General features: G+C 42.6%; 1 protein-coding gene across 5 annotated transcripts in view; it reads right to left on the bottom strand.

Annotated features, from left to right (window-relative positions):
- itprid2 (ITPR interacting domain containing 2) overlaps positions 1–15,476 on the bottom strand; it is a 166,584-nt gene that overhangs the window by 26,650 nt on the left and 124,458 nt on the right. For all 5 annotated transcript variants that reach the window (XM_078228510.1, XM_078228513.1, XM_078228512.1 and 2 more), the window contains one exon: positions 1,774–1,859. In XM_078228510.1, the coding sequence (XP_078084636.1) occupies positions 1,774–1,859 (86 nt within the window). The remainder of the gene's footprint in view (positions 1–1,773; positions 1,860–15,476) is intronic.

The raw sequence follows: 15,476 nt of genomic DNA, 5'->3' as shown, positions 1-15,476 counted from the left end.
CAATATGCAGCTGTCCATAGATAGATAATTTAGTGTTCACAATATAACTGTAAAGCTTTGACACATCGGGCAAAAGAAAAGCAGAACAAATCTGTCTCATTTCAGTAACAATGGACCACAAAAAAAGACATCAACCACTAAATTTGTGGTAAACTAGCCCATGTTCCCTGACAAATGCCTCCTATACCATAACTCTTTCTGCCATTATTTAACCGGCTCAGGGGAATACTTTCCTGGAATTGAAATTGCTGCTAAAGTTATTGATCAAACTGCTCATTTAAAATAAATCACTCATGTAGCTGAGACATACAGAAAGTGTGTTGCGGCAAAATAACACTAATAGTAAAATAAAGTTGGTTCTGTTTTGGCTAAATTGTAGGTGACATACAAAGGATAAGCCCTGGACTAACTAGAAAAACCCCAATCTGAAATCTGACCGGAGCCTGTGGTTAAGTTCCTATGGCCTTTCCTCAATCAGCTCCATAAAAACACTCTCACATAAATACAATTGCACGCTTCAACTCAACTAAATTCCCTGAAACTGTGACAAAAATATATTTACACCAGTCATCTGTCCCAGAAATGCCATGTGTGAAAGCTAATCTCCTCACTTAAAGATAATGAATTACAGGAGAGCGCAATGCATTAGAAAAGATACATCAAAATAAATAAATCTTCTGAGAAAGTTTCTTTTACAATGGCTAGTCTGAAGTTGTCTCTCAACAGCTATATCAAGTCGCTTGTGTAGAAATTTGTGGGGGAACTAAAACAATCAGGCAAGAATTTAGCAATCAGCGGCCCTACAACATCAACTGATCTACTGGAAAATAGCAAGAGATCCTAGAAACAAAGCATTAGGTGTAAAGTAACAAGAGGAGTGAATAACGTAAGCTCCACTGAATCTGAATATGACACCAGACATGTGTCAACATAGCATCTGGGTCACAAGGGATGCAATAGCATATACAGCTGTCCAATTTAAAAATCAATGTCGATTATTTTACAAATACCAGTACCTACTCTGCTTTTAAAGTTACTGAATATGTGACCTACAGCATCTGCTGGGTCTCAGTCACCAAAAAGGTCACCAATATCCCCAGGTATACGTTTCAACTGAAGATGGAACAGATTTATTAGACATTAAAGATATTCTTAAAAGTCAACAGGACATGCATTAGAAATCTGATATCCCCCTGATATAATATGGCTAATTTAAATGGGTAATTAAAATGGATGCACATTACAGATTAGGACACCTTTAGTAAACATCGTGATGGTGTGGTATTTAGGTTATAACGGCAGGCCCTTAAAGATTATTTGGCAATTTGTTAAAAGGTATATCTAATTTCAATGAATTGAATACTTGCAGATTTAAAAAGATTGAAGATCAAAACAAAATAAAAACACAAAAATACTAATATGTCTCTTTTCAGATTTGATGGACTTGTTACCTATTTCCAGCAGTGAATTTTGCAGCAATGTATACCAGGCTACAAATTGGTGAAAAAAAAATACATTTATGGAAATGATTTCCTTTTTCAAGCTTATTTGAGCTCAAGTTTGCAATCTCTCCTCTCTTTCTTAATATTTTCCCCTCTCCCCACCTTTCAAACGTCATACAACATTCGAGAGCCCAGAGAGGGCATATCATCTACTCCCTGGTTTTGACCAAATATCATTTTGTATTCTCCTGAAGACGCTACATAAAAAGGTAACTTCCAATAAGTAAACTTATGTACAACACTGTTTTAATTAAAGCACAAAGTGTAATACCTGATACTGTCCAGCCAAGTCGGAGGATGGATCTTCTGCAAAGCCGCTGCTATCAGAATGGGAACTGCCGGCCCTGATAAAATGCTCTGAAAAGTACAACAGCTCTGGTTAAATCTGAACCTCAATTAGCATACACATACACGCAAAGCATGAGCTAGAAATGGAAAGTGGGCCCTTTAGAATTGCTAATGTCAGAATGGAATGCATTGGGCAAAAATAAAATCAAACTGGTTTTAACCGGCAGGGCAAAAGTTGCATTAACTGCTCTATCACTTGTTTCTATTTTGATGAACTTATGTTGACAATATAAGGGTTCACTACGGTTTGAGTTCATTTTCTACTCGCCAAGTGGTTTTGGTTGGCAACTTCAAAGTATTCCATTTTCTTCTTGGCCTCGATGAACCCAACACAGATTTCTCAATTCAAAGGAAAACCACGTGATTCAGAAACTATTCCTTCTTTGATTGCTGCACGTTTCATGTTCATAATCTGATGATTCATATTTCTTTTGACCCTAACATGAAACCTATTTCTTACAAGTTGCCCGAAGAAGCTTGGTTTCTTCCCTTCCCTTCAGCAATAATTGCCAATTATTGCAAAATCGCCCACTGCGTCTCCTTTTGCTGGTCCACTGAAAGGTGCATGGAGTGAGGCCTTCCCAGCAAATTTTGTAAACACGGTGAAATGGCTGGCTTAATGCTATAAAACCAAACGGTCACACAAGACTGATGATGTTACTTTCATTCCTGAGGAGGCTCCTTTCGAACCTCTGTTTCCCCAGCAGGGTGCAGCACTAGCCAGCTACCTGATGGGCATTGCTTGCTTTCAAACTCTATAACCGTTTGATAGTCTTTCCTTTACAATGGTCTGTACTCCTTTCAACTTTCCTCTCTCATTTCTTAACAGGGACAAGTTTGGTTACGCTGTTGAATATACTACCATTTCCTCCTCCTCTCCACTCCAGCCCACGCTGAGATATAGTTCGCTTGAGTGGCAATTCTGCAAGTATGGACCAGACACAGAGTGTGTCCACAAGTTATTCTATCTTTTAGCGCACCACAGCCAAGCTTGGTTTTATCCTCATCTGATGTCAACACATGCAGAGTTTGTGGATGACATTGAAAAATCATCAGAAGATGAAATCCTAGTCGATCTTCTTCCTAACTCAAGGAAGTAAGATCAATTGTAACATTGTGGCCAGATCAGCTAACTGACATTGCACAGCGAATGAACCTGCAGCTTGCCTGGTGTGCATAGCTCAGCTATGCATCACCTTAAATCAGCTGGGTCATCTGAGGAGAGGCAAATCCTACAAGTAATTTGGCAGTCCAAATCAAGTATTAACTTTGCCAAAATGAACATAAGAGACAGTGAGATATAGGACAACAGTTATTACATGACTGTGGCTTTACAGAACCAAATAAAATGTGTGTATTCCTTTAAATAAAACGATTGATAAGTCAATGAGAAACAAGAACTAAAAAAATTATTTGCCATTGTTTTAAGATCACTTATGATCATAACACTAAATAGATTTTTCTTACAGACAATCTTTTCTTATTAGCAACGCATGCCGGCTGCATTGTAAAATGCAGTTATCCAACAGCTTTCTATAAAGTAATTTATATTAACTGTTACTTAGGACATTAGCAATTTTAAGATATTGTACCAAATAATCATGTTTTCCGATCAAAGTACAATGAGGTGTTATCTGACTCGTTATGGTCATACAGAATGGAAGGGAATCTGTCAATTATCAACCAGGTTGCAAAACCAAAATCAATTCCACACAGCTCCAAGTTTACTTTACCTCAAATGAAAAACAAAATGCGCTGTAAGTACTGGACCCATCTGTTACATTTTTTGCACCAAACCAGTCATATAAAATGCTGCTCAACAGCTCTTCTATTAACGAATGCATCAGTAAATCTTATTCATGCTCAAAGAGGGAACCAACAACAGTTACATTAGAACCACCTGATTGACGTAATTGGAAAATGCTCACCTTGCATCCTTCAACCATGTCCTGCAAGAATCTGTTAATATAAATGTTCTTAGCTCAAAGGTTTATTTACAAAAAAACTTAGTTGGTACTAAGTGTGTGTCGTGACCTAGACTTTATTAAAATTAGATGCTTAGAAAGATCACAGCCTAGAACTTCTCTGGCACTATGCCAGTTTTACATATGTAAAACAGGTGCCTAAAAATCCAATATGGCAGGCAGCAAGCACACGCTCACTCTATGTGGTAAGTACGCTGTCCGCCAAACTGGTAAAAGCTCTTACACAGGTGCCCAGGGCCACTGCCTGAAATAAGCATTAGGCACTTTGTATATGCAAATAGTTTAGGTTTATTTATTAATGTTACAAGTAGGCTTACATTAACACTGTGAAAACCTCCTAGTCGCCACACTCCGGCGTCTGTTTGGGTACACTGAGGGAGAATTTAGCATGGCCAATCCACCTAACCAGCACGTCTTTCGGACTGTGGGAGGAAACCGGAGCACCCGGAGGAAACCCATGCAGACATGGGGAGAACGTGCAGACTCTGCACAGACAGTGACCCAAGCCGGGAATCGAACCAGGGTCCCTGGCACTGTGAGGCAGCAGTGCTAACCACTGTGCCACCGTTGGGGTGGGGGGAATAATACCTCTTTCATACTATCTTTTGAAAAGTCATTTTCAACTGACAGCAGCATCCCTGTCAATACTTTTGGCACTTTGCGGCTAAATAAACCCTCTAGAAAAACAAATTAATGAAACATTAAAATGGTGTCCCATTGCTGGTCACCGCATACCCTCCAATCTCGGTTGTCATTCCAGACTCTATTTATGATTTCAACCAACATCTACATTGACCAGTATTGGGATTCCTGTGATCCTCCCACTGATCTCACTGGATGCGGCTGCGTGCTCAGCACCAAGATCATGCTCCAAATTTGCGCCGACCCCATATTTAGGCCCAAATATTTTGGTGGTCAACTTGGAGTTTAAATTTTTAAAACTTGATTTTGTAAAAACAAATTCTGTTTTCTCTGTATCAAAACAGCATCTTATTAGACCTCACGTATGGTGGCTGCATGCTGCTAGTGAACTGGTGGTCTTCGTTACATATAAATATTGCATACAAAATAAACTAGTACCACAGGGTACTTCGTAGAGCAGGAACATTATATGTGGTTTTTCTGACTTAATCTAAAGTCAACAGGGATCTGCAGTGGAAGATGAGAAGTGCTTAGTACAAAAGGAATGCGCAATCAATGAAGCAAATAAAGGCTAACCAGTGATTGCAGAACAACAAGCGAACCCCAGATATGAAAACATTATGTCCTAGGCACTCAGAGGTAATAAAGACTTTTAGTGTACTTAGGCAATCACACTTTCAGGACTACTGGTCAATACAAGTCTTCCTGCTATTCATGTTACAGCTGGCAAAAGACAAGTTAGGGCCGTTGGTGGAGGGGGGGGGGGGGGGGGTGGGGGGGGGGGGTAAGCACACATTCAAACCTGGGTATAAAATCCCACTTGAGCCAGTAGAATGTAACACCCTGTGCCTGTATAGGTTTGAATGTACCAGGTTGGAGCCTCTGCTGCCAATCTAGGCACAAGCTGCGTTAAAGATTGCGCTGAATTTCAGAAATTATGGTTCAGGTTTCTGCTCAAATCCATTGACATAATTAGAAACAAAGGTGGAATTCTCGGGGTGGGGATGTGACATGCTTCGCACTGCATAAGCCAAGCCTCACCATATCTTTTGTCCCCAACCTCATTAATTATACACCCGGGGGCTTTGTGCCGTATTCCATGGCAGGGCGGGCCTGATGGCATGAGTCCATACCATCAGGTGGCACTGTGCCACCGTGGTTAGCACTGCTGCCTCAGCGCCAGGGACCCAGGGTTCAATTCCGGCCTTGGGTGATTGTCTGTGTGGACACATTCTCCCAGTGTCTGCGTGGGTTTCCTCTGGATGCTGTGGTTTCCTCCCACAGTCCAAAGATGTGCAGGTTAGGGTGATTGGCCATGCTAAATTGCCCCTTAGGGTCAGGGGGATTAGCGGGGTAAATATGAGGTGTTCTTGGGATAGGCCCTGGGTGAGATTGTTGTCAGTGCAGGATCAATGGGCCTCCTTCTGCACTATCGGGATTCTATGTTTCTATCATATCTGGGTGCCATGTTGTAAAGGTGACCAACATCACTACTGAAGAAAGAAATGGACCGCCTGAAAACGAAGATGGATTTTCAGGAGCGCTCTGAGACTGGAACGTGGACCTCTTCATCACACTGAATCTGGAAGGTGCACCTGTAGATGCTCCCCCTACCCACTGCTGTGGTGTCCCAGGACCCAGAGTCACTGATGGCCTCCATCCCGAATTCCTCAGGCAGCCCCAGGCATTGTCCAGATGGGTCCTGACTTCTGCACGCCACCTTGTTCCAGACGTGTTCTGGCCGGCGTGTTTTCCCACTGATGTCATGGAGAATCAACAGTTTTGGGAGGGGTGGGGCAGGTGGAGGAGAAATTCTGGTCAGGCCATTATTTGTATCCCATTAGCAGGACACAAATCAGTTTCACGCTGATCTCCAGTGAGTTTCCTGACCCACCATGACGGGAACCAGTGGTAGTTCATGCGGGAAATTCACACTTGCGCAAAACTGATTTTTGGACCCTGCTGAATTCCCACTGGGAGGCCCACCACTGAACCTGCTGACAGGGCCATGGGAGAATTCCACACAAAGTCTTTCATGAACAAAAGTTTTAGATCGTGGTTTATTTTTTTCCTTTATTCCCTACATTGACAATATTCCTCGATACATCAAAGAGTAGTAACCTGGTATAGCTTGAACGATACAAATGAAATGGATTTATCTAAAACAAAGAATTTTTAATTAATTTTAATGCCACTATCAGCACCTTTAGTCTTTAACGCTATCCTTAACACTCCCTTTGCCTTGCCCATGACACCTTTGTCAATCCTCTCCTTAGTTCCGACTTATTCCTGACCTTCCATTCTGCTCCACCTACCTCCCTAACAATAAAATCCATCACATTTCTGTCCCTCTCAGCCCCAAAGAAGTCATACAGACTCAAAATGTTTACAGTTTCTCTCTCTCCCCAGATGCTGCCAGGCCTGCAGAGTTTATCCAGCATTTTCTGCTTTTCTTTCAGATTTTCAGCATCTGCAATATTTTGCTTTCATTTTTACTGAATTCCTAGCTTACCATCTCTGAGCAACTTGATTTTCAATTCCCGAAAAGGACTTAAAACATTAAACAGAAACATGTAGTGGTTCTGTTAGGCTACATAGTCAATTTAAGTAGATAAACACTTCTTTAATATTTAAACACTTTTAAATGCAAAAAATCTTTATTTTGAAAATATCTTCGAAGGCCTGCGGATGAGAAAAATCACCATCAGTGTGTGCAGCCAGATTCTAAAGAAATGTTTCTTCAAATAAGGCCAAAGGTTGTTGAAAAGCCCTCTTGTGCTGGATGTTGGTGACATTTCTCACTCAGTTGCAGTAGGGGGCAGATTTAGAATGAATTGCACTCAAAAGGTGGACACAAATTTGCCCGATTCTACACTACCCCCAATGTTCCTTAATTCTCTGCTACACAGCAGGAGGCAAAACATCTTCACCACACAAAAAAAGTTTAGAAAGAGATGAATCGACTTGATTTAGGAGGATTTACACTTTTAATTCTTTGTTGCGAGGTGGGGGGGGGGGGGGGGGGATGTTACTTCTGTTGTTATTTTAATTGCTCTACCTTTAGAGGCCATGGTTTCAGCTGCTTAATCTCCTGAAAACCTCTTTTAACAAGAGGTTATCTGTCCCAATATCTCCTGTGGATCAATGTCAAATTTTGTTTAATAATGCCCAGAAACTACCTTGGGACCTTTTTTATGACATTAAAGGCATTATATAAACACAAGTTGTTGCTATTCTTTTCCAAAAACTAGTTCATGGAAGAAATTGAGCTCAATAGTCAGTGTGGACTGAGCTAGGCATACGTATGAAAAGGAATAGGCCATTCAAACCCTTGGGCCTACTTCTGACTGATCAAATAGATGATGACTGATCTGTATCTCATCTCCATTTACCTGCCTTTGATCCACACCCCTTGACATCCTTGCCTAATAAAAGTCCTTGTGATCTCAGCCTTGAAAATGGACTCAACATCTATTTTGAGGAGCAATTCCAGATTTTCATGACCCCTTTGTGTGAAAATCTGCTCCCCGATCTAAGGTTTGAACGTAAAGGCAAAATACTGCGGATGCTGGATTCTGAAAGAAAAACAGTAAATGCTGGAAAATCGCAGCAGATTCAACAGCATCTGTGGAGAGAGAATAGAACGAACATTTTGAGTCAGGATGATCCATCTATTCTCTCTCCACAGATGCGAATGCAGTCAGACCTGCTGATATGTTCCAACATTTTCTGTTTTTGATTCAGTTCCGAATATCCTCAATTTAATTTAAAGATTGTGCTCCTTATTTCTGGGGACTTCCAGCAGAGCGAATTGGTTCCTAGTTCAATCGCCGAGACTAGGCCTGATTTGTAGAACTCACTTCAGTAATGGAACATTGCAATAGCCCCTCATTAGAGAGAGAGATCAGCCGGGGGGGGGGGGGGTGCTGCTGCTGCATTCCCAATCACTAACTGGTGACTCCTGGTCGAAAATATATATATGGGCAAGAACAATCCAGCTTTGGCTGTGACGCTGCCCACAATAAAATAAGTCCTTGTTCGGACTCGCATACAAATTAGGCCTTCTAGTATGAGCTACAAGAGGAGGAGTTCAGGGCCCACACAACTGTACCTCATCAGTCAAAGGTTTCAGATGTGCAGGGGAAGAAAGGCCGATTACATCATCAGCTCTTGGCCAAATTAATAGAGATCAGACTGTCATTCTCTGTCTACACTTCCCGCTGCCTCGGAAAAGCAGCCAGCATAATCATGGACCCCATGCATCCCGGACATATTCTCTTCCACCTTCTTCTGTCGGGGGAAAAAGATACAAAAGTCTGTGATCACATACCAACCCACTCAAGAACAGCTTCTTCCCTGCTGACTCTTGAATGGACCCATCTTATATTAAATTGACTTTTTTCTCTACACCCTTGTTATGACTGTAACACTACATTCTGCAGCCTCTCATTTCCTTCTCCCCTATGTACTCTATAAACAGTATGCTTTGTCTGTATAGCACGCAAAAAACAATACTTTTCACTGTATCTCAATACATGTGACAATAAATCAAATCAAATTAAATTCTGAAGAAAAAGCTGTTCAACATGGGAGCAAAGTCAAAACACAGCATTACCCTCTACTAATAATTACATACCAGCAACTAGGAGTCATATAGCTTCCATTACTTAGAATTTCCTTGAAGAATTTAAGTAGCACAAGAAACGTCTATTTTTGAGGATTAAGAATTTCTTTAAAGTTTACAATTTGATTCTGAGAGAGAGTTGGAGGGTTATCGGAAACTTATTTCAACATGAAACCTACAAATGTTTGCCACAATTTTCAACGATTACCAAAAAATGATAACACTGTTTTATTTCTTGGAGTCTCTGTATTAAAAAGACTACTGAAGTACTATTTATGCTTTTTTTCAGATTTCAGTTAAGAACAGCCAGCTGGTTTATTTTTCAGGAGCAAGGACAAAATGAAAATTGCATCTTAAAATGGATTGTTTTAAACAATCTCCATATTTTTATGATTTCTACTCAAGCCATGAGCCTCCTCACCAAGTGTAGAGCAGCACACTTCTTCACTTCAACCAAGTGATGGCAGCATCCACAAGGCTATTGAGGCTCCGGCACAGAAACCTGTATTAGATTAAGTTTGGGTTGGTAAACTTTTCATTGTGCAGCAGCTTTAGAGAATTCCTATATTAAATTAATTTAAGATACAATTTTTAGATTAAGTTAGTGCACGTTCATGGAAACATAGAATCCCTACAGTGCAGAAGAGGTCATTCAGCCCATCGAGTCTGCACCAACTCTCTGACAGAATATCCCACCCAGGCCCTCTCCCCACCACATATCCCCTGCAGCACCATACATTTACCATGGCTAATCCATCTAACCTTCACATCTTGGGACACTAAGGAACATTTACCATGGCGCATCCACCTAACATGCTTATCTTTGGAGTGTAAAATTTATTTATTAATCACAAGTAGGCTTACATTCACACTGCAATGAAGTTACTGTGAAAATCCCCTAGTTGCCACATTCCGGCACCTGTTCGGGTACATTTAGTATGGCCAATGCACCTAACCAGCATGTCTTTCGGACTGTGGGAGGAAACCGGAGCACCCGGAGGAAACCCACGCAGACATGGGGAGAACATGCAGACTCCGCACAGTGACCCAAGCCGGGAATTGAACCCGGGTCCCTGGCGGTGTGAGGCAGCAGTGCTAACTACTGTGCCATCGTGCCGAATTTGGGAGGAAACCGGGGCACCCAGAGGAAAGCCACATAGACACGGGGAGAACGTGCCACACAGACAGTGACCCAAGGCCGTAATTGAACCCAGGTCCTTGCCGCTGTGAGACAGTAGTGCTAATCACTGTGTCACCATGTCGATCCCACCATTGTGTAAACAGTATTGCCCAGAATTGACATTAATATTCTAGCTTCACACCTGAATACTTTCCAACTTCTTTAAACTTCTACATCTATTCTACAGGCCAAACAGAGCTTTAACAAAACTTTAATGATAGAAAGAATGTGAAGCATAATATCCTATTAAATATGCTGAACTCCTCTTCATTGAACGCAAGGAAATGAATTAAAAGTTAAAATGTTAAAGAAATCCTGAACTAACAGTACTTAAGAAGCAGTTACTTTTCACTTAAACTGTAAAGGTATGACTTGTTGCAGATGTAGATTTACTTACATCATTCAAATTTCTTGGTTAGGAAAGAAGCAGGGAACAAATGGTTGAGTTGATTTTATAGGAGTACCTAAATATTAACTCGGGTTAACTGGAAGTGCGAACATCTCCCGGCTGTCACATCTCTCTAAGGAGAATCTGCCCCAAACTGCTCGATTTTCACTCTGAGGGGCTGGGAGCAGGATGGAGTCTGGGCCGCTGATCCCAGAAGCAATAGAGATTCAGAGGCAGACCCTGTGTGGGGAACATGTCTCGGGTGTGGTATAAAAGGCCAATTTGTAAGGAGTCCATACTGAATTGGGAAGTTGATGACAGAACTGCTGGTCCTCGGAGGAGATGTCAATCAGGATTCAGGCGGGCACAAAGTGGAACCATTGCCCAACTAGTTGCTGACACGAGAAGAGATGGCCCATCGTGGGCCAGCCATAGGAAACGAGAATACTGCTCCCTATTCACCTTGAAGGCTTGAAGAGCTTCACAAAGCACAATCTTGGAGATGGCAGCGTATTGTTTGCATCAGCTACTTACGGCATGCTGGTTCAGAGGTGTATTATGCCTTTGCGGATGACAGCTGGACATCACACAGAGAACCTTTGCCCTTTCCACCTATTCTCCTTCTATCCATCTCCCAGGATACGGCCATGCAATTGAGCCTTGCCCAGATCACTCACAACTGCACACCCACTGGCAAACCAGTGTGAGACTCAGAGAGAGCAGACCAGTTAGTGATCAGGAGCGCAACGTGTCATCTGAGAGTGACAGGAACAGATGCCAGGACCTCCTGCATTCCCCATTTAACCACCACACCACCACCCAGCCCAACACCAGGTATTCCTGAGCAAGAGAACACTGCTCCTGCGTGTAAGCAGACAGATGTATGTTAAGTGCGCTGGAAGCCTTGCTTTCTTTTTTAAATAATCATGCCAGAATGTCACAGAAGAGGCCAACTGGTGATGCAGCTGGAGGGGCAGAGCCCCAAACCACCACCCCCCCTCCCCTCGGCACCATGCCAGATCAAGGATATAGTGCAGAAAGAGATTCTGCATTCCAGCAAGGTGACCTGCACAAGGAAATCCCTGCGACGATTGACAGCTGAATGCTGGGCTATGGTGGCATGCGATGCACAAACCTCTCCTAAAACAGGCACGCTTGTATCTCCAAGCCTCTCCCGCAGGTATACACAGTTCGTAGGCTGAAATGGGAATGTCCACTGTGATGGACTGGCATATTCAAGCGTGTTATCCCTGGTGGTATAATAGGCTAATATCATTCTAAGTTGTGTTTATAGGGCAAGAGGGCCAGGGAGATGGCACAGACTGTAGGTGTGTCTGCAGGGCTACAGGTGATTTGAAACACTGATAATGCAGACATGGAGGGAGGCCGGATGCCTTCCTAACTTGTTGTCAGGGACGGAGCATTGCCCATAGTGGTACTAAGTGTGGTGCTAGAAGCACTTTGGAACATGCTGTTAATGGTGGAGGCGACCCTGTTACTGCAGTAGTAGAAGGGGACATTAGATGAGAGGAGTGCGAAGGCTGGGTTGCATAACGGCACCATAATTGTAGTTAAAGGCAACGGTGTGTATCCAAGTGCATTTGTCAGGGGCTAAGAGCTAACTATAATTATCTCATTTTGTGTTTCACACAGGTTCCAGAGGGATTTGCTTAACCATGACCCCCCCCCCACTCACACTGCACCAGGCTGCTTCATCCCTTGGGCTTCAGGAGAAGGAAGAGGTGTGCAGGAAGACACTGCCACATCTGACCAGCCCACACTCCACCAACACAGAGACTAGCACATCGAAGAGGCGTAGCATGTGTTTAGAGCTGGTGTCATCAGGGCCTGCAAGTGGCAGATGTACAATATGCAAAATACTGGGACCCGGAGGTTAGAGGAGTTTGTCAATAGAATTCTTGGCATTGACTGAAAAAACCAGTTTTACCATGAAGCTGCCTAAAGATCTCTCCGACTCTCAGCTCCTTTAAACAAAGCGGGCAAGTTGCTGGGAGTGGGAACTGCTCGCAGAGGGGCGACAGCTGCTCCTCCAATCACAGATCCTGTTTCTCCCACTTCATCTGACCTCCAAAATTCTTCTGATAATCTGCAGCAAAGACCGTTCTGCAGATCTCCGGTGGTAGAAGCTGCGCGATAGTCCCTCAAGAAATAAACCTTTATGTTTTACTGAGAACCTGAAGTCAGTTAGAACGGATAAAAATCTTGTCATGACAACTATAAAGAATTCTACATAAAATTAGTTTGGATGGTTTGGCTTGGTGTTCAGTGTACACTCCTCCATAGCATAGCAAAGCACATATAATGTGACATTATAATTGGGAAATATCACAAAAGAAGATCTGTAAAGATACATGGTGTGTGAAGCAAAGCAACGTTGCACTGAGCAGTTAAGGATGCTCTTCTGAAGATGGGGTTTAAAGTGCAGTGCAGTGGGAGTTTTTGCCTTGTGTCTAAAGCAGTAAGCCTGGTCAGGAGGCACTTGATGCTGAAAATCCTCCAATCTCCAGCATTGCAATCCTTCATTTTGCTGTGATTAATTTAGCTGCTGGTGAGGAAGTTGTTTCATTTTTAATATAAAAAGCTACACTCGGCCTCTTACGCTTTTTCAACCGAGCAGCTTTGGTGAAGATTTCTACAGGGTAACTATTTTCAGTACAATGTGATAAATTTACGGGACCAGTTATCCATGCTCCCAGCTAAATAATAAATAAGCCACTGGCTTGAGTAACTGTTTGCACACCTATTTTCGATTATTAGGGTTTTCAGCAAATTCACACACTCAAAAGGTTAAGAGATTTTACTCATGATGTATATAACAAAACAGAGGCACTGCCCAACTGCACGCAACACATACATCAAATTTTACAACTCTGTGTCAATCCTAGTGGCCTTTATTGAGTTGCAGAATTTTAATCTGGCCAATTTTGCAGCTCCTAACATTTCCAAAAGTATTTTCTCTACAAATGTTATAATATTAATTTCTTTGGAAAAGTTAAAATAATACTCTGCAACAGCAAGAGGGAATGCTGCTGTGTTAATAATGATATTCAGGAGAATGCACCAACCCTTTTATTTGTTGGATTTTTAATTGTTTTGGCTTTTCTGACAAGCCATTTCTAACAGTTTTGAACAAGGGATCTACTTGTTTTACAGAACTTTGAATCAATCGAAAGCCCACACAAACTGACTGCAATTTGCATTTCCAATCCAATCGCCATCCCACAGTAAAGACCGAGGTCACCAGCTCACTGGTAGACAGAGCGCTTTCATCCCTGTCAGTGAAACAGTGAAACTGGATTAGTTGTAAGTATTCGCATTCCAACCATTATTCATGTAAATTGAGTCTGTGTCTTATAAGTTCTGTTTGTGAACAGAATTCCCACTCACCTGAAGAAGGGGCTCAGAGCCTCGAAAGCTTGTGTGGCTTTTGCTACCAAATAAACCTGTTGGACTTTAACCTGGTGTTGTTAAACTTCTTACAGTGAAACAGGCACCATAGCACAAATAGGAAGGAGATCTTACCGAGCACTGGGATCCCACTCAATCTGAGGAGCACGTTTATTCACCTTTATCACTACACCCCCAGCCTAACAAAACTCCCTTTGGATACACATCGGGGTGAGAGTGAACTTAGTGATGAAACAGGAGTATTTGCTTTAGCTTCTCCCATTATGCCACACCCCCAATTTTAACTTCTACTGAAGTAGGTGGAACTGAATAGGATGTGGCATGTATAATGGGTGACTCAACCAATTCTCTCCACATGCCACAAACTCTTCTCACACTCTTTATATGGAGAGCTGTCCCTACCCTGGGGGCCACCTCTTAGAAAAAGGCCATGCTGTGAAATATTGCAATTACAAAACGAAGTGGATAAATAGGTAATGTGCCGAACATGAGGCAGTCACCAAAATCAGTGTTATCATCTGCACAATGTTATAAATAACCAGAATATTTTCCTGTCAAATTAATAATATTGTATGAGCTTATTTCAGTCAGGGTGGGATCACCTATAGGATGCATATAAACTAACACCGTATTATATCAGTGCTGTTCTTAGTATCAACAACCCATGCTGCATACATATACAGATAATATTTGTAACCAGTTGCCAACAATAGGCTGTTATCATTTGACTAGCACTTTTGTTTGGTAAATTGATTGGTGAATCTTGAAAGGGGAAAGAGCAGCATGTAGGATGGAGGGTGCCTAGAAGACGAGAAGCCCCAGGGCCATGATTTCTCTCCCTGACCATGTGGTGAAGGGCACTGTACCCGGGTTCAGGAGGAGGTGTCAGAGTCAGAGACATCAGTGCACAGTCCCCTGGGAGGAGGGAGGAGAGTCACGAAGATGTTCCAGGAGGCATTCAGGAGTCCCCTTTGGACAAAGAGTTCTTGGAGCATCAGCAGCAGATGTGTGGACATCTGGCAGAGTTCCCAGAGGCAGTGCGAGTTCACGAACTTTGAGTGGAGGAGTCTATCATGATGCTGAGCTTGACGTTGTGTCCGGACCCGAACGCAATAACTTAAACCATGAGAGAAAGTCCAACCTCATCAACAGACATGTGCAGCATCACTGAAAATGGATGCAAGAGCCATGTAACTCCCTGCAAAGACTCAGTCAGCAGCCTGGAGCAGTGTGCTCAGACAATGAGCGCTGATCCTCACGGACTATATAAGCAACTGCATACTCTGAAAAGGACAGTCACACTGGTTTCTGGAATGGATGCTGCTGCTCCGCTGGCAGCCCCAGCCCCAGCTAACCAACCTGAAGGCCAACCTAGGGC

Source organism: Mustelus asterias, chromosome 14 (assembly GCF_964213995.1).
Source record: "Mustelus asterias chromosome 14, sMusAst1.hap1.1, whole genome shotgun sequence".
In the NCBI taxonomy this organism is placed as follows: domain Eukaryota; kingdom Metazoa; phylum Chordata; class Chondrichthyes; order Carcharhiniformes; family Triakidae; genus Mustelus; species Mustelus asterias.
Note: the sequence above shows the minus strand (reverse complement) of the source record. Positions and strands in the feature narration are given on the sequence as shown.